This window comes from Acomys minous (assembly GCF_964271855.1).
Source record: "Acomys minous genome assembly, chromosome: 15".
NCBI classification, from domain to species: domain Eukaryota; kingdom Metazoa; phylum Chordata; class Mammalia; order Rodentia; family Muridae; genus Acomys; species Acomys minous.
In genome coordinates, this window is record NC_140497.1 from 8,324,275 (window position 1) to 8,345,123 (window position 20,849).

General features: G+C 42.2%; 1 protein-coding gene across 6 annotated transcripts in view; it reads right to left on the bottom strand.

The window, feature by feature from the left end:
* ERICH1 (glutamate rich 1) overlaps positions 1-20,849 on the bottom strand; it is an 89,302-nt gene that overhangs the window by 67,228 nt on the left and 1,225 nt on the right. For 4 of the 6 annotated variants that reach the window (XM_084760642.1, XM_084760643.1, XM_084760639.1 and 1 more), the window contains exons 1-2: positions 17,521-17,575; positions 7,040-7,186 (exon numbers count right to left, since the gene is read on the bottom strand). In XM_084760642.1, the coding sequence (XP_084616768.1) occupies positions 7,040-7,186; positions 17,521-17,560 (187 nt within the window). In that variant the 5' untranslated portion in view covers positions 17,561-17,575. Of the gene's footprint in view, positions 1-7,039; positions 7,187-17,520; positions 17,576-20,849 lie in introns of those variants that run through there. The other 2 variants (XM_084760640.1, XM_084760644.1) reach the window with 1 other exon arrangement.

Genomic DNA, 20,849 nt, shown 5'->3' on the forward strand with positions numbered 1-20,849 from the left:
GGCTCTATATGAACGTCCACTGCCTCAGCTGCCACCCCAGGTGGCCAAGGCATGCTGAGTACACTGCTATCATAATAGGAAACAGAATTTTATATTTAAACTAAATGGAGTTTCAACTTAAGTGCCTGAATGTAGACAAAGCCCTCAGCTGGTAATTAACCACCCCAAAAAAGGGAAGGCAGAGTGGTGTGCTGCCTCATTGGGTTAGGCTCTCACTGTATCCTGACCTCGGTGGTTTGCCTTGCATATACTTTCATCCTGCACATCTACACGGGCCTCCCTTCTTCATGCTGTGTACCATGTTCTTAGTAACCATAACACCTGTACAGTGGCTCTTCAGTTGAGAATGGTCCTCACAATGCTCTGTCACTTTAGGATCTGTTCCTGGACCTCAGCATGTGCTACATTTCAAATGTGCCTCTGTGGCTGCCTCTTGCATTATGCTATCTCTTTAATGTCCTCTTTGCATAAACCGTGGAAACAGTTGTAGCTAACCATACTCTGGGCACAGTTATGTTGCATTTTTTCATATTTTCCATTACTTACTTGCAGGTCTGATCATGTCCCCCAGTAGAGTGTAAGTTTAAACTAGGCAGAATCTGTCTGCTTTGTTATTCTACAATTTATAATCATCACACAATGTGTTTATAAGAGAAATTGCTGCCTGATTGGTAATTCTTAGTGTTGTTTTTGTAGCACAGTGGTGAGTTTCAGCCTCTCTGGCCCCTGGAACTCTACAGCTCTACCAAACTGCTCAGAACTCATGGATCAGGTCCCACAGCTGCATTTGGGCAGGCTTTAGGCCCTAACACCTCAGCTAGGTTAGGACAGCACTCCTCATGATTGTCTGTGCAGTCTGAGTCTCAGTTTGAACAAGCCATTGGAGAACCGGATCACGTGCAGACCAGTGGCTCAGTGGCAAGGACAGCACTGTAGATGGAGGCCGGGACCAAGGACAGCACCCCGAATGGCGACAGCAGCCCTTAGGCTTGGAGTCAGCACCAAGGACAGCATCCCTATGCTGGCTCCAGGGACCAAATTAACCCAGCACAAACAATACAAAGAGCTGTGCCTTCTGAGGGATATTAGTAATGACAGCTGGGCACAGGAAGACTCAGGGGGCTCTGTCTGTCTCTGCTGCTGCTGCAAACACACATTTGGTGTCCACTGTCTTTTAGGGGAAGCTGTACTTCCCCAGACAAGTTTGTGTGCCTTTCTCTGAATACACCAATAAAGCAATAGCTCCTTTTTCAGAGGGACTAGAAGGATCCACACGGATCAGGATAGTGAAGGCTTTCACAACACAGACATGAACTTCCGATGATGTAGAAATGGCTATGTCCACTGATCTACAGAGCAAGGTAACCGAATCCAAAGGCGCGACACTCCCACTATCCTGTGGGAGACTCACAGGGCTTATGTGACTTTCACTCCATGTAATTCTAGGGAGTATTCCTAAACCCAAAGTGGTATGTTTTCATTTATGTGTCTCTATGAAAATGAAACTCTTACATGTACCCTGTGGTTACTTTTCTACTGGAGTTGTCCTTAATGGTGAGTCTCAAAAGGATTCAGTGATTTAGAAAGCTTATTATAGCATCCTAAATGAACACAGTACACTTAACTTCTCCACTCCCATTCATGTAAACGGCAGGAAGGATTATCAGGGATTATTCAAGCCAATTATAAAACCAGTTTGAGTTTTTCTCATTTGCATATTTTCAAAATCTTAAAACAATTCCAGTCAGCACACACATTTTCATGATATAGATCATTGTACCTGCTGCTAATTCACTCATGTCTTCCCCATGCTTGAGCCCCAACTTGCTGGTACCTCCTTCTGCTTTCATATTGCACATTACACACATGTGTGCAATTAAATATACTTTTGCATATGATAACCCATGAGATGCCATGCCTCTCTTCCCCCACATTACCCTCTCTTGCATTTCCCCAGGGCTAAGGACCAGACTATTGTACCTTAAAAAGACAATAACAACAATGAAAATTCACATGGCAAGCATGGCTATTAGTCAAGGAGAAGAGCAAACATTTCCCACAGTCCCACCAACCAAACAGCCACTATAAAACTCAGCTGAACATTTACAATTTGAGTTGCTCACGTGGTTGGGACGACTTCTCTCTTATCAAGCAGTATCTACTCACATACTCAACAGCCCGACTTTAAAGCAAGAAGAACATTCCATCCTGTGAACGCAGCAAACCAGTTTCAAGTACTGAGCACTCAGATTTATAACCAGAAGTGCAAATAAAAATAGCCTGACGCAGATATTTTTCCTCCCACATCTCAGAGAATGAAGGAAACTTGGCTCAGGCTCCTAGTTACAAGAGCCGTGACAGTCAAAAGCCTGCTACAAGTTGCAAACCACTTCCAGGCAACACTCTCTTGTCCTCTGCCCTGTTGCTGGCTACACAAGCCACTCCCCCTTTATCCACTGTCATCATTTATCCCACAGAAAGAGTTGAACGATTTTAATGGGCAGTTGTGGAATAGGATGTCAGATCACGTCCTGCTCAATCTTTGCCCTTATGGTTTCCCAGGTCTCTCCTTCTGAATCTTGCTAAATTGTCCTAAACATTAAAAAAAATGTTCCTACCAAGATTTACACCCTCAGACACTCCAACAAGTCTACCGCTCATGTGTTCAGAGTTTCCTCTGATGAGAGGTCAGATTCAGGCATGTGGTAGTGGTACCTGCTATCTGGTGGACAGTAGAGTCAGGCATGTGGTAGTGGCACCTGCGGCCTGGTGGACAAAAGACCATGACTGCTGTAGACATAGAAGAAAGGAAAACTTTCCATAATATGAACAATCTTTGAAAATTATATCCCACCAAACCTAAAGAAAACACAGGACCAAACCTAAAGAAAACATAAGAAGCAATACTTTAGGCTGAAGAGAGAAATGACTGTCGCCAAGAAACTGTAGAAAAAAAAATGAAGCCATAATTCCTAATACAGAAAGTACCACCAAGAGCATAAAAACAACACTGTCAGTTGTGTCTGTGAGTATGTGTAACTACAGTTATCTAACATTTGACAAAGATGACCAAAACATATTGGAGAAAACAGCACTTTCAATTAATGACACCAGGAAAATGGGATGCCCACATATGGAAGACAGAAATTAGATTGGTATCTATCATCTTGTACAAAAACTAACTCCAACCGGATCAAAGACCTAAGGTGAAACTGGAAGCATTGAAACTTCTAGAAGAAAACAAAGTACACTGTGGGCATAGAAAAGGATTTTCTGATAGGAACAAACACCATTTGTCTATAAACTAAAGCCAACAATTCACAAGTGGCACTTCATAGAACTAAAGAGTTTCTGAACAGATAAAGAAATAATTGAATGAAAAAGCTCACAAAATAGTAATCTTTGCCAGCTATAAATCTGACAGAGGATTAGTATCCAGAATGAACAAAGAACTCAAAAAAAATAAAGAGTCAAAAAACCAAATGACTCAATTAACAAATGAGCTTCGGATCTGAACAGAGAGTTCTCAACAGATGAAATAAAAATGGCTAAGAAACACCTCAAGCCAGGGAGTGGTGGTGGTGCACGCCTTTAATCCTAGCACCTGGGAGGCAGAGGCAAGCAGATTGCTGTGAGTTCGAGGCCAGACTGGTCTACAACGTGAGTCCAGGACAGCCAGGGCTACACAGAGAAATCTTGTCTCAAAAAATCAAAAAACCACCTCAAAACATGTTCATCATCCCTAATAGTTAGGGAAATGCAAATCAAAACAATTGTGATATTTCCTCTTATCCAGTCAAAATGGCAAAGATCAACAAAAAACAGGTAATAAACACTGGCGAGGACACAGGGAAAAGGGAACCTTCATTCACTGTTGGTGGCATTGGATACTGGTGTAGGCACTCTGGGAATCAGCATGGAGAACCCCCGAAAGCTAGAACAACTCTGCCGTATCGCCTAGCTGTACCACTCCTTGGCATATGCCCAAAGGAGTTGACATCCTTACTCCACAGACACTTGCTCAGCCATGCTCACTGAAATGAAACAACTTAAATGTTCTCCAACAGATGAATGGATAATGAAAATGTGGTGCATATACACAATGAAATATGGTTCAACTGCAGAAAACAATGAAATCATGACCCTTTCAGTTAAATAGCTGCAACTAGAAAAGATTATTTCAAGTGAAGTAACCCAGACTCAGAAAGATAAATGCCACATGCTCTCTTCCATCTGTGGTTCCAGGTCTTCAGATATGAGTGTAGAACCCAGGAAAGCAAAGGGGACCATGGTGTGTGTGTGGGGGGGGGGGGCTGAATAGAGGGGAATAGCAGGGTACAAGAGGAGCTTGAGAGGACTTTTAATTTGATAGGGAGAAGGGAAAAATATAGAAGGAGGGAGAATGGTGAAATAATAGGGAGGATGTTTGAAAAAGTTAGATAGTCATTATCTAACTACCTAAAATTACATATAAATCTACACACACACACACACACACACACACACACAGAGTTTAAATGAATATTTCGCATCTGGGTTGACAATGCTCCCCTAAGATCTATGGACTATCTATCAAAAACAGGTAGCTGCCTGACCAGCTCAGTCAGTAGAGCATGAAACTCTTAATCTCAGGGTCATGGGTTCATGCCGCACATTGGGCACCATTTTGTTGCAGTTAATATATCTGTATGGCCAATAACTGATACTTATCAGTATGACCTAGGGCACAAATAATTGACACAGTGAGACTTAAGTGTAATTTAAAGCTGCAAGCACTACACTGGGCAGAATCTAAACGGCTACTAATCTGCTAGTAAACTACAATAAACTACTCTAATCCTCATAATCCAGTATATCCCAATCACTTTCCAATCTGATCCTCCTGGGGCAGCTTCTCTCCACCAACTGTCCACTCTCAACTGTCAACTCCCGGCTCCTCCTCTTCTCCTGGAAGGCCCGCCTTCTTCCACTTCCTGTCCTTCTGCCCAGCTGATTGGCTAAACAGCACTTTATTGACAAGTGTTACATCCACTCAAGGCATTCCTACACACACACACACACACACACACACACACACACACACACACACACACATACACACACACTAAAAGAAAATTTCTCATCTGGGCTGACAATGCTCCCCTAAGATCCATGGACTATTTTTCAAAAAACCCCCCAATACCAGGCATGAGAAACCCTCTTCTGAACGGTTGGTTGGGGCTGCACAAGGAACTCCCAGAACATTATAGGTTGCTGCTTCTGCCCTTGATCGCCTCCCTGAGTTGGTGGGTTAAGTCCCATGCACTTTGGACACAGAACCCAAAGGACTCAAAGCTTTCTCCCTTGAAGACTACCTTTCATGGCATCAGAAGGATTGATGCAAGCTTCCAAGGATGGGAAGCAACCAATTGTCCCATGACTCCTATAAGCCACATCAACCACCATTGCCCTATGACCATAAGAACACACTAATGGCATACACACCATGGTGGTAACCAACAGCTCTCTAATTGGACTTAAGAGGCCCTCAAAAAGAGGGAAACCTAGACCTGAAACAAGAGAATTCAGGGATCTTGGAAAAGAACCTACAACTGCCACTTTACCAAACCAGCACAACCCTAACCACATCTAAATATTTACCCTTATACTCATAGATAAGTGTAATCCATGTACTTGAACAAGGAAACTTCTTTTTGCAATAACCATTACAGAGAAACATAACTGGACAAAAATGCAGAGAATAAGAGATCAAGAGATTATGTGGAGCCCAGTCCCAACCGATGCATCTACAACTCCTGCACCTAAGGTTCAGAGATCATTGCACAAGAGGTGCCAGGAAGATTTCAGTATCTATAGAAACAGAATGCTTGTTAATATTGTATTACCTGGAAATAGCTGCCTAAACAAGGCCTGAACAATGATGACATTTTAACAAAGAGGAAAGCTCACAAGGCCTTGACCCTAGATAAAGAACTATAGGCAAAGGGATGCTGACAGCGGAAGAAATAATCTTTTCCAAGGGGGAGCTGTACCCCCATGCCTCTGATTGGTTATCCAATACCAGATGGTCAGTCCTGAAATCATATAATACAGGTAACAATATATGGGCTGAGCAGGTTGTATTTATATGTCCATATGTATATACATATATGCCACACATATACATATGTTTATATACACTTATGTATATTCTACATAACACACACACACACTCCAAACTTACATGGAAGAACACTAAAAGAAAAGAGGCCATAAATTTGAGATACAGCAAGAAACAGGGTACATGGGAGGAGTTGGAGAAAGGAAAGAGAGGTGAGGAAATGGTAGAACTATATTTTCAAAAAATAAAAATAATATAAAAAAGACAGAGAAGTGATCACAAAAGTCCTAAGCCCAGGTCTATCTTTATGTATTGCCTATCTGTCAGGAACAAAGAGGTCTCCCCTGCTGCCTGTCCATCCTGTGGTCTGAGCACACATCTTTTGCGGAATAGGCTCCTAGGTTGACACAACTATACTGCTTGGGGACTGGAATTGTTGGGGCTCTCACTACAGGTTTTCCTGCTGCCCCACTTCTCCAGGATACACATTTGCCAAAGAGCCATGTGCAAGAAGCATCAGCTGCCCTCCCTGAGAGGACAGAAGCCACATTGGTACCAAAAAGTTTGTCCAGAGTCAGTATGACGATTGTGGATAAGGTGACAGTGGCAGAGGCTACTGCTCTCATTGTGGCCAAGCCCAAACACAACATACAAATGAACCCAACAGAACTGACACTGTGTGGCTGGGGTATACTCACACCTGATCCCCTCCATTGAGCCAACTGGTTCACACTGTATGTGTGGCTAGGGTGTACTCACACCTGATCCCCTCCATTGAGCTAGCTGGTTCATACTGTATGTGTAGACATGAGGCCTGTCCTGCCATACTCTGCTGTCAAGACTTGAAAAGTGTGTTGGTCCCAAAACGCCCCAGGCTATGGGGAAATACTGCCCTCAGTTGAGTGCAGAGAAACACCGATTTCTGCAATCCATCCTTACCTGTCAGACTATGGCCATGCTTGTGCTGGACTGCCTCCGGGGTCACAGTCTTGCATGGTGTCTCCAAAGCCGAAGTCTGAGGAGTCCCCTTTTCTTGGCCACTTGAAACATTAGGGAAAAGTCTCTTCAGCACTTTTTCAGTAAACACTACAAAGACAACAGATTAGCAGTAGAAATGATTTATACAGTTACTTAAATCACATATACCTTTCATGCAAAACAAAGGCATCCTTACTACCCAAAATCCAAGAGACTGGCCCCAACACTGGTCACCAGCCCTCAGAGCACCCCGAGGCACACCCTCAGGCCACTGCGCGGGCACTGCTGGGCACGCAACCTCCCAGAGCCCATGCTTCCAATTGACTCCCATAGACTCTGCCCTTCAAAAGATCCCACGCAGGCCCCATTGCTCATTCTGTGATCCACTTCTGTGTTTGTTAGCCTTCTCAAAGCACAGGCTCAGAGAGAGGGGAGGATCTAGGCCTGGCAGGGATGACGTGCACCATGGTTCACCTCTTACTGCTCGTTGCACTGCGCTACATGACTCTGCTTTCTCCTGATAGGGGTCGATCTTACATTGAATTTCTCCTCCACGAGTACAGTCAGTGAGCCACCACAGTGGAATGGGCAGTAGGTTCCAGAAGCCAGCTAGGCTGGACAGCCCATGTGCAAATCGTACAGCTGGTACAGATGAGGCATGACAGATCAGCTCTGAGGAGAGCAGCAGGGCACAGAAGGGTAAACCCTCTCCAACAGCCCTCTCCTTTAAGCCAAACTGGCTGCCAACTATAACTGGAGAAAAGATTTTGTATGGCTCATAAAGCTTTAGTGTGCATGTGGAATTTCTTCACTTTCAGTTTGCACGCTCAAGATCCCTAAGCATTTTAGACTCTCAGGTAGTGGAAGATGTAAAATGAAAACAACTGAAGACAGTGATTTACAATGTGAAAGATGAGAAAAGATATTCTTTTCTGGTGGCTTGTAGATGAAGCAGACAAGATTTCCCTGGCCATACAAAGGAATAGTCTAGCTATAAAAGCTAGATTATAATTCTATCATAATCTCAGATAATCTGTGCTAAGAGTAACCCCTTTTAATGTGTGTTTCATTGGTAGCAAATACAACTTTTTTTTTTAACATACTATATTTTCTTTCAGTTTCTATTTCAGGTCTAACACTGAGATCTTTGATCCACTTACAATTGATTTGTGGGCAGAATGAGAGAGAAGGACCACATTTCATTCTTTTAAGTGTAGATACCCAGTTTTTGGTGTTGTGTGTGTGTGTGTGTGCATGTAAGTGTGCATACACATAATAAATAAATGTAAAAGGAGTTTTAAAAAAGAAAACCCTAGAATTTTGAATAGTAAACTGAAGCATCCCAGATATAACTAACATGGAAAATGCTGACGTAACAAAGAGAAGAACACGCACACCAATCTTCATCATTAGACACATGATGATAGAACCAATATTAACAGCAATGACCTGGCTATCAAGAAGACCACAGGAGGACTTAGGAATGTAGGAAAATAATAGATTGACATTTTAAAATTAATTTTTATTTTATGTGCATCACAACTATATATATCTGTGTGAGGATGTCACTTTCCATGGAACTGGAGTCATGACAGTTGTGGGCTACCATGTGGGTGCTGGGAGCTGAACCTGGAACCTATGGAAGAGCAGCTGGTGCTCTTAACTGCTGAACCACCTCTCCAGCCCCTAGACTGACATTTTAAACTTTTAAAAAATAAATATACACACAATTTAAGGATGAAAGTCCTTAAAGTTTCTATCTCAATTTTTACGTAGAAGAGAGGAATGGGAAAATGTCATATTAAGTTCAAGTGTGCAAGAGTCAAGACAGCTTTAAATGCACATCAACCAAACAGGACTGAGGGGCAATCTTCCTTTGTAAATTGAAACTGAACAGTGTCCAAACCAAACAAGACAAGATAAGAAACCAAAGCGGAATCTTTTCTAATATAAAACTACATTAAAGTGATTTGTAAACCCAAACGCTGCTATGATTTCCATGCTATGCTAGGGTTTTTATCACTCACAAGCCACTTATCTTTGGCTTGTAATTACTTCTTTGTGAGAGGGACATGTTCTGTAAGTGGCATGCATTCAGAAATCCATCCCATCTCCACCCTGCTGTAACATTATTATAGTAAAGTGAACATTTAAGACAGGAGTTAAGGCACAATGTCCATATTAAATATTGACATATGATGTTATATGTTCTACTATCTGTAATGGTTAACCCTTATTTTCAATGTGACTGAATTTAGAATCACTTAGGAATGCATGTCTGGGTTGTCTATGGGAGCCTTTCCATGGACGCTTAACTAAGGATGGAAGATTCACCCTTGATGTCAGGGTACCACCCATCCATAGGTCACAAATTAAATAAAAAGAAAAAAAATGAGACAACAAATCCAACATCAATAGTCACTTCTTTGGTCTCTGCTGGAGTCAGTTTGACTAGCTGCCTCACTCTGCAGCTGAGACTCTCACACCTGTGCTCTGACCAGCTGCCTCACTCTGCAGCTGTGACTCCCACATGTGTGCTGACCAGCTGCCTCACTCTGCAACTGTGACTCCCACATGTGTGCTGACCAGCTGCCTCACTCTGCAGCTGTGACTCCCACATGTGTGCTGACCAGCTGCCTCACTCTGCAGCGGTGACTACCACATGTGTGCTCTGACCAGCTGCCTCACTCTGCAGCTGTGACTCCCACATGTGTGCTGACCAGCTGCCTCACTCTGCAGCTGTGACTCCCACATGTGTGCTGACCAGCTGCCTCACTCTGCAGCTGTGACTACCACATGTGTGCTCTGACCAGCTGCCTCCCACACCTGTGCTCTCAAGCTACAAACTGAAATAAACCCTTCCCTCTTAAAGTTGCTTTTAGCAGGCAATTTGTTACAGAGATGAGAAAAGTAACTACTGCAGAAAACTGGTATCAGATGTGGGACTGTTGCCATGACAACCTTGATCATGTGGTTCATGGGGCTTTGGAGCAGATTTGTGGGAAGGGTGTGGAAAGAGTTTGGAGCTCTGGGCTAGAGAAATCCTAAAGTGCCAAGTAGAGCTTAAATGGCCATTCCAGTGTTAGTTCAGGAAACCAGAACATTAAGAGAAATACAGGTAACAGAGACCCAGCTCGTGAGGTTTCAGAGGGGAGTAAGGGCTTTAATCATAAAGGAGGCTAGATCTCATTGTGTTATAATATCCTGAGGAAGAATCTGGCTGCTTTTTGCCTATGACCTGTAAATTTGAGTGAGGCTAATACAAAGTTAATGGACTAAGTTAGCTAGTAGGTGAAATTTCAAAATAGCACAATATCCATGTTATGGCATGGTTACTGCTCACTACTCTTAGATCTTGAGTGACATAACAGAAATATATATATATATATGTGCAATTTTGTTAGGAAAATAGCATGGGTAAGTTTAAAGTCGGAAATAGGGCAGGTGAGAAGAAAGCAGCCCAAACCAGCAACCCAGATGCTCTGCGCTGAGAAAACAAGATGTGTGTCCTGAAGGAAAGACCTCACCCATCAAAGGGTGTAATTGGTAAAAACCAAATTGATTTCAAAGAGCCTGAAATGAGAATGTGGTTGAAGAAATCAACCGCAAAGGCAAAACAAAGCAAGCAAACAAACAAACCTGCCCAGGTTCACTCACAGAGGCATACAGAGACCTTTACAGCTATGGCAGGAGGCCAGACTACAACTCAGAATGGCAGGAATACTTGACAGGAGCTTCCACGTGTTGCTGGTTTTGCAAACACACAGAATACAAACCTTATGGGGCTCTGGAGACTTGTATGAAGGTCCCAGAAAGCAGCTGAGCGCAAACAATGTATGGTTGAGTTGAGTTTTCTACAAGGAAACCCTCAGAGGTCACTAAACACAGCTGCTAAACTACAGTCTAAGATGCAGTGGGGACTCCAGGACCATAGGAAGTCAAACAAGAAAAGCTGTGGATACATTCTAGAATTAGCCTAAAGGAGAGGTCCTACATGCTACAGGTGGCAGAATCGGAGGGGCAGAGATGCCCAAGGCTGTCAGAGACCAGACGATGCCCCTGAAAATCTCAGATGCCAGACATGGAGCTATAGTATTTGGTGTTTGTTGTCTTGGGTTTGGGTCTTGCTTTGGTCCAGTGTTCCCTTGATATTTTTCTGTTCTTCCCTTTTAGAATAGAAATGCTTACTCTATGCCATTGTACTGGAAATATGCAACATTTTTTCCTTGGGATTGCTTTGAGTCAGAAGACAGTTTGTACTTTTGGACAGCATTGAAACTGTTAGAATATGGAGACTTGGAGACTAGAGAGATGGCTCAGAGGTTAAGAGCACCTGCTGCTCTTGCCAATCACCCAACACCCAGATGATGGCTCACAACCATCTGCGACTCCAGTTTCAAAAGATCTGATGCCTTCTTCTTGGCTCTGCAGGCACCGGATATACATGTGGCACGCATACATGCAAGGAGGAAAAACACACCTATACAGAAAAAAAATAATATGAGGATGTTTGAAGTTGAAATAAATGCATGTTACAAAACAGCCATACGCCGATGGGGGCCACAGGCCACAGGCCACAGGCTGATGTGTTTGGGCATCAACTGACAAGGTGTAAACGTGTGGCTATTGATCTTCATTGTCAACTTAGGATTTAGAAGTCCCCAGGAGACTCATGTTGGGTTTGTCTGCGAAAGGCTTTTTTAAGTGTCATAACTGAGGAGGAAGGACAAACACTGGATGTGAACAGCACCATGCCATGGGCTGTGGCCCCAGACTGAATTAAAGGAAACAAGAGAATGTGAACTAGGCAACAGCAGTCATTTCTCTATGCTTCCTAAGTACAGCTGCATCCTCAGCTGCTATCCCATGCTCTAAGTACAGCTGCATCCTCAGCTGCTATCCCATGCTCTAAGTACAGCTGCATCCACCGCTGCTATCCCATGCTCTAAGTACAGCTGCATCCACAGCTGCTATCCCATGCTCTAAGTACAGCTGCATCCTCAGCTGCTATCCCATGCTCTAAGTACAGCTGCATCCACAGCTGCTATCCCATGCTCTAAGTACAGCTGCATCCTCAGCTGCTATCCCATGCTCTAAGTACAGCTGAATCCACAGCTGCTATCCCATGCTCTAAGTACAGCTGCATCCACAGCTGCTATCCCATGCTCTAAGTACAGCTGCATCCTCAGCTGCTATCCCATGCTCTAAGTACAGCTGCATCCACAGCTGCTATCCCATGCTCTAAGTACAGCTGCATCCACAGCTGCTATCCCATGCTCTAAGTACAGCTGCATCCACAGCTGCTATCCCATGCTCTAAGTACAGCTGCATCCTCACCAGCCAGCCCGTGCTCTAAGTACAGCTGCATCCTCAGCTGCTAGCCCATGCTCTAAGTCCAGCTGCATCCTCACCAGCCAGCCCGTGCTCTAAGTACAGCTGCATCCTCAGCTGCTATCCCATGCTCTAAGTACAGCTGCATCCTCACCAGCCAGCCCATGCTCTTGCTGCTGCAACTTGATCTGTTCTCACCGCCATGCCTCTCTTGCTAAGGATGCAAATTGTGAGGTAAAAAACTCTTCCTCCCTCGGGTTGTGTTTGCGGCTTGTTTTGTGACAGTGATGAGATAAGCAGCTAATACACCATTTTTCCATGCATTATTTATAAAGTAAATCTGTGAACAAGCACAAATGCAGATGGTCTCAAAGAGATGTCAAAACGGGCATCTCATTACTAGATGGGAGTTTTTGTCTTTAACATTAACTAATAAATATTAATCTAACTTAATCCTAATATCTTGACATCTAAAATAACATCACCAACAAATGTCTAAATGTTTTCAACTGCCACAAAGCATATAAAGCATAAAATATTTTGAAAATAATGTTATCTTAATTTTTAAAGTCACTTATAAGAGAGCAAAGCTTACAGAGCAAAATTAAAAGATCATTAATTGCTTTCTGCCAACTAATATTGTTGGGCCATCCACGGGCTGCGCTTTCATCCTTGCACTGGCGATGACAGTGGACACTGAAGCTGAAAACAAGGTTTTGTGGACATCGGGCTTGCTATCTAAAAACCTGTCCTCTGAAACAAAACATTCTATGCTCTGCCCTTAGTCATCCCCCCTCTCCTGGCAGTGCTTAAAGACAACAGTAAATATAATCCCTATGTCCCTCTAAGGGGAGCAGACAGCAGCAGTGCATCTGGCTGGCACACACCATCTACAAATGTGAGGCAAGGAAAACTGCTTTCCTGTTGCTAACAGTGTCTGGTCCACTAACTTAAAATAGAAATAATTAGCTATTTCACACCATAACTTTGTATAGACACTTTAGTGCTCAGTGTTAACACTGAACCCCTGGGTCAAAAAAAAAAAAGAAAAAAAAAAAAAAAAAAGAAAAGAAAACCTTTTAAACTGCTTGACCATTTCCTATAAATAAGAACTTCTTCAGCAAACAATGTTTTCTAATTGGCCAACTTACTTTTTTGATTACTATTAAAACAAACATAAATGGATGCTACTTTTTTTTTTTGAAGACTGAGCCTTAGTGTGTAAGTCCACAGTGTGTATAAAGGATTAGATAGGTGATGCAGCTCAGTTGACAGAGTGATGGCCTAGCATGCAGAAGGACCTGAGTTCAGTTCCCAGCATTACATAAAAGCAGGCACAACAGCTCGTCCCTATAACCCTAGCACTTAGGAAATGGAGGTGAAAAGATAAGAAATTCAAGGTCATCCTTGGATACAAAGTAACTTCAAGGCCAGCTTGAGATAAAAGAGACTGTCTCAATGGGGAAAAAAGTATTTTTTTTTATCTTGTTAAAATGCTCCTTTTTGACCTGGCATGTTTGTTGGATATGTGTGTATGTATGTGTATGTGTGTATGTATGCATGTTTACATATTATAAATATGGGCCTACAAATCAAGCTAATGGTTGTAAGAATCTTTTTGTTTGTTTAAATTCTAATGTGCTTTAAAAAAAAAAATGAAAATACCGTCACAAAAGCAGAACTAGATCATCCACCTAGTCCTGGGAAGTTGGCTCCTGTCCTAGGCCCCAGAAGGCTCAAAAGCTCTGAGTTTTCATGTGAATGAAACCAAAATTGCTGCAACTGGAGGTGAGCCTTGCCCGTCTCCCACTTCATCCACAGTCTCCCTTTCTAGCAGTAGGAGCAAGTTTTAACTTGAAAACTCTAGTGTCTGTCAAAAAGCAATCACAGGAAAATGAAAGAGCAGGGGTGTTTAATGCCAATTGAAAAAAACAGCCTGCAGGAAAACAAACACAATTACCAAGCTGACCAGGCAATCAGAATCAGGAAATGATAGATATAGAAAAAGCCAGTGTGGAGGAAACCATCCCGGTTAAAATTAATATGCTGCAATACCGAACACAGAAATTAAGTCTCCTTCCCACAGGGGAATTGAGCTATTTTGATATAATTTTCAGAAAGAAGTAAAGGCTTGCTTTACTTCTGTTTCAGCTTAAAAGCAGAAACCAAATGAAAGCAACCTTCCTCGAGTGTTGAATATTCCTTGGAAATCAGCTACTTAGGAGAAACGGCTACTACATCTATTTCAGATAGAGGAATAGGAGATTTTATCGCTGGTAACAAACCATGGAGCCCTTACATTCTTGCTTAATGTACTTACTTGATATAAAAAGCCAACGCTTGGCTGTAAAAACCAAACATTTCCCCATTTTAAACAAACGTGCTAATGGCAGCACTCAAGGAGTTATTTTTTTTTTCTGTGTTAAGTGTGGCATTAATAAAAGATCAAGCATATAACAGTGGTTCTCAACCTGTGGGTCGCCATCCCTTCTGGGGGCAGACAACCCTCTCATAGGGGTCACCTAAGACCACTCGAGAACACAGATATTTATATTATGATTCATAACAGTAGCAGAATTACAGTTATGAAGTAGCAACAAAAGCAATTTTACGGTTAGGGGTCACCAGTACACGAGGAAGTGTATTAAAGGGGTCGCAGCGCCAGGAAGGTTGAGAACAAGTTCTCCAACAAGCGCTAGCAAGTTCCTGCAAGAAGTACAGCGTCACACTGTGAGATGATTCGCAGCCCAGGCTACTTTCTTATTAATATTAAAGACAGAATATGAGTGCAGAACTTTCTTTTCTATTTCCTTTATTCTTTTTAGCCCACACATAATAGCTATATGTTTATGGGCAACGTTGTAACAGCTCAATACATATAAACAGATAGTAGTCAAATCAAAGTATCTTCACATTATTTCTCTGTGCGCCTCTCTGCTCTTGGATGTGGTAGGCTACTGTAAAATTCACAAAGTAAACCACAGCTGTCCTGCTGTGCCATAAAATAGAATTTATTCTTCCTGGGGCTGGAGTGGCTCAGTGGCTGAGAATATGTACTGTTCCTGCAAAGGACCAGAGCTCAGAACCGCCTAAAACTCTAGTTCTGGGCACATGGAGTCCACACTGAGTGCACTGGCATACTCAAACCCACACTCGGACAAGCAGTTACATACTCAATAAAATAAAAGTAACACTCTATAAAAACAATCCACTCTTTCCCCATCTGCATTTTGATAGTGTCTGACCCAGCCACCTTCCAGCCTCCTCCCTTATCTTATTCCTGGCCTGGAATCAGTACTATTTGACTCTCCTACACTATTCACCTTTTCATGTGCAACAAGTGAGTAAAAACACACGTGTATATTTCTGTGTTTGGCCTATTTTACTTAGCATAATGTCTTCTACTTCCATGATGCCTCTAGCGGTAGGATTTCACGGATCATAAGAATGCATGTACTTCTAACTGAAAATTTTCTCATGTAAAAATAAACAAATCAAACAGAGAAATAGAAAATTTCTTTTTCTTTTTATATTCTTATCTGCAAAAGGGAAAATGAAAACTGTATGATAGAAAAGGGATTCTGGAAAAAAAAGAGAAATTTCAAGACCACCAATGTCATCCTGTGAGTTCAATGAATATCTTTATATATTTAAAATTTTTATTTTGATCACAAAAATAATGTTGTTTGCCTCTTGCTATCTCTGTGCGTAATATGCCTTATTTAAAATTAGATTAATGTATAAATTTCACTTTACTGAGCATAAACTACAAATCTAGAAAGCAGAAGTGGTGGAAGACATTGGAAATGATGCTAATTTGTAATTGACCAATAAAATTTTTCTTTTTTTAAAAAAGATTTATTTATTAAGTACACAGTGTTTTGCCTGCATGTATTTCTGCATGAGGGCACCAGATCTCATCATAGATGATTGTGAGCCACCATGTGGTTGCTGGGTATCGAACTCAGGACCTTTGGAAGAGCAGGCAGTGCTCTTAACCTCTGAGCCATCTCTCCAGCCCCTGACTAATAAATTTTTTCAAAAACCCTATGCTATCTATAAACTAGTGTCTCTTGGGGACCTGCAATTTTCAGAAGAAAAAAGTACGGGTTGCTGTTGTGTAACAATTTGCTCTGAGATTGATCAAACATTCCATCCAGCAGGGAAGCTCTTTAAAGAGGAAGGTAAATAAATCAAAATAGCTTCTCGAAGTCCCAGAAACTGACCAGATTCTCTAGGCCCCTCTCTGCCAAAGTAAACAGAGCCAAGGTGCTAAGAAAACTGAGACAAGCTGAGCTGCAAAGACTCAGAGACCAGAGCAGCTGCCTGGAAGGAGCAGAAACCAGCTGAGCTGCCTGGCAGAGGTTTAGAGCAACTGAGTCACCTGGAAAGGACAGTCTCCAGCCTGTTGAGCCACTGCAGGTGGTGCAGTGAGCTCCAGGTTCCCAGCTTTGTGAGCTGTCACCCATGCTGCAGTAGGCTTTAGTGATGCAGCTGTCTTTGAGGCATTTTTCTACTCCTGTAAGCTCCTCCCCCTATTGCGGTTAATTTATAAGACCTAATAAACATTTATTATTAGGAAAACTATTATTATGGTGGTATTTTCTAACCAGCTAGCAATCAATGAAAACACTGACACCTGATGTATTTTAGAACAAGCCTTTACCTGGGGAAAGACAGATGTTACTTCCTAAGCCGTCCTCTAATAATTCCCAGTCTCCATCTCATTCCATCTGCTTCTAATAATTTCTATTTGAGCTAGCTCCTATCCGTAATCCCAAAATACTTGCTAACGTTCTGCACTTCTCTCCATGAGGAACTTCAGAGTTCCTTCTCGGGGCCCATGTGGCTCTATTCCTATTCCATGGCGATTCTCCTCCTCCTCCTCCTCTGTCCTGTCTCTTCCTCCCAGGATCCTCTCTGTCCAAAGCCTGGGGCACCTTTGCTCCACCCCTTCCTTCTGCCTTGCCCAGGTATATTTATTCAGCCAATCAGGAAGGCAAGGTTCAGGGCAGTAACAAGATCTTGTGAGCCAGCAATAGCATCAGAACCACCAACCTCCAACACCCTCCACTCTCCAGTAAGAAACCCCAGTAAAACTTGTGGCTCACCAAGTTGGATTTTAGTGGCATTCATACTTTGGTCTGTCATGGCATCTCTTTCTGGGGTGACAGGAAAAGTTTTGTTACCCAACAGCTGCTAATTTAGTGATATGAGGGGTAAGATCAGTTCAGGAAGAGTTATGTCAAGATGGAATGTTCACGAAAAGCTGTTAACACTGATGGGGCCATATGCTCACAGAAATTACATCGACGCAAAAGAGACTGATAGCAAATACCAACAGATAACTTTTACAATGTAACTTCTTGGTCTTTCATTTTCGGAGAAAACCATATAGAATGAGTGGGTTTATGACAGACCCTTTTCATTTAATATAGATTTGTGATTGGAAAACAAGAGTTACTGGGCTTTTAAAAAAAAGTATCAGAATTGACAAGAAATAGGAACTTTCACTGTGGTTTGACAATGTCCCCTTCTCACCTCGCTCTGAGGGACTAAAGAAAAAGCACTCAAAATATCACTCCTAAAAGTACAATATAAAAACAAATAAATCACACTACCAGCTTAAGTTATGAGACGTTCCTATACATTTTGTTTAAACCTTTAAACAGTATTTGCCACCTATGACCTAATTAACCACCTATGACCGAGGTAGGCCCCAGGGAGGGCTGCAAGAGTTTTCATTAGGACTGGGAAGGAGGCTGTAGCATGAGTGAGAGAGCAAAGAGCTCGCCCAGGAGGGGCGGGCTGGTGCTATCCCAGACAGCGCTGCCTTCTCCCCCAAACAGACTGAGCTAAGACATGGCCAGCTGCCACTCAGGAGGAAGCCAGGCAGCAGCATTTATTAGAAATCGAAGACATGAGATAAATTATAATTTTTATACCAATAATTCTGGTCTTCAGTTTTACTGTTTTTCATTAGACATATTTTGAGTTCATCATAAAGAAGCAGTGACTGGTATAGATGTTCTAGATCAGCGGTTCTCAACCTATGGGTTGTGACCCCTTGCGGAGGTCAAAGGACCTATTACAGGGGTTGCCTAAGACCATGGGAAAACACAGATACTTATATTATGATTCATAACGGTAAGTAAAATTTCAGTTATGAAGTAACAACAAAAAGAAATGGTATGGCCAGGGTCACCAGAACACGAGGAGCTGTACTGAAGGGTCGCAGTATTAGGAAGGCTGAGAATCACTTATTTTCACAGCAGATGGGATGGCTAGCAAAGAAAAAATGCTGCTGGTGCACTTCCTGACATCCACTGTCCGGTGGATTCAAACTTCCTGGACTTTTTAGATGAACTGATGGTTTTATAATTCCTGGTAATGATTTTTATATGATTCCTGATTTGATTCAAGTACTTTTAAGAAGTTAAAAGAAAGATTAAAGTTAGAATCAGAAGTAGAATGGCAAAGGCTTCATAGGTTAAGAAAGGAGATCAGTGAGCTTTCACGGGTTACAAGCACATAAATTCCACTAGAAAGAAAAGCAAGCTTGGAACAAATTAGTGATCAAGGAAAACATTCATTCTAGGTTAAGTCTAGAGATGAGGTCACAGGTCTCGGTGAGCACCATGAGAGGAAAGGTCACGAACAGGGAATGGGCCATTCAATTGCAAGCGTAAGGACAGAGAATAGATGATTAGCTACTTTACCTCTACAAGACTTCAAAAATAAGACCAGAACAAGACCTGTTTTTTGGTAAAAAAAAAAAAAAAAAAAAAAACCTTGTTAAACTATGACATGAAAAACTATTGCTTTGAACTTATAATGAGTTTGTGGAGCGATAGATAAAATTATTGCTTTAAAAGATAGATGAAGAATGTTTGGTTAGGCATGAGTGTTGATGGGAAAGCGTTTGATCAATAATCCTGCTGTAACTCCCTCTTGTATAATGAGAAAATATGTAACCTATGGCTATGAGGTAGTTTTTCTTCTTATGTAGAGAACTTTGTTTTAGGGAATAGAAAAAGGCTAAAAGGGGGAAAAAATAAAGTGTGGGATGTTGGAGTGGGAGCTTTGCTCCATCCACCAAATATGTGTGAATGTGTCTGTCCGTCTGTCTGTCTGTCTGAATATGTGTATGTGAAGATGATGGAACTCTCTCTTTAGAGTTTGCTCCAACCAGTAAGTGTGTGTGTGTGTGTGTGTGTGTGTGTGTGTGTGTGTGTGTGTGTAAAGTTGTTGGAGCCTGTCTTTGCTTCATCCACTAAGTGTGTGTATGTTTTTTTCCTCCTTTTCTTTCTTTACCGTTTGGCCATCATCACTGGCCCACGGATCAGCACCAGTGGCAGCCTAAGCTAGGTGCCATCCGCACTGGCTTCTAAAGAGTTAAGAGTTAAAAAGAGTTCAGCATTTCTCACCAGCTACAAGCAGTACTGCCACCACCACCCACAACCCTGGTTGCCAGAAGCAATCAGCTCTGGCCCCTAAAGAGTTAAAAGAGTTCAGACTTTCTCTATGGAGTCAGGTACAAGCAGTCCTGGCCTACTCTCACCACCACCAGTGGGAGCTCCTTCCCATCAGTAACAATCAGTTCTGACTGTGAGAATCAAGCTTTTTACCCCCAGAGAAAAAGTCTGCTGGGTGATCAGCTGCCAACCTTATGCCCACGGCTGCAGTTTACTCTGGCCTGTAGTGTCGAACCTGTCACTGGCAACATTTATTATTTTTTTAAAATGTATTTATTAAGTATAGGTTGTTTTGCTTGCATGTATGCCTGCAGGCCAGAAGAGGACACCAGATCTCATTATAGATGGTTGTCAGCCACCATGTGGTAGCTGGGAATTGAACTCAAGACCTTGGGAAAAGCTGGCAGTGCTCTTAATCTCTGAACCATCTCTCCAGACCAACATCTATTAAAACAAAAAACAAAAACAAACAAACGAACAAAAAACTCAAATAGAGTTGTTTTAGAGGTGAAATGTTCTCCCTATTAATTTTCCTGAGTTTTCTACAAATTGCCACACAAGAAACTGATGTATTAGCAGGCGTATTACAGAAGCAATCTACTTTCCAGAAAACAAAACAAAACAAAAACCCAAACCCACCAAAAATGTACAGTTATTTTTTCAGTTACTCACGCCTTGCAAGCGTTCTCGTCTATACTAGGACCTAGAGAAAGAACAGTCCAAAAGCTTTCCTTTACTTTAACTGAAGTTAGCGAAGTTGGAAAGGTTTTTAAAAGTTGGCTAGGTGCTTTATAGATGATACAATAATTTGTTGCACAGGACAAGCATTTGTTAGCAGGGTTTATTTTGTTTTGTTTTCGAGACAGGATTTCTCTGTGTAGCCTTGGCTGTCTTGGACTCCCTTTGTAGACCAGGCTGTCTTCCAACTCTGAGAGATCCACCTGCCTCTGCCTTCAGAGTGCTGG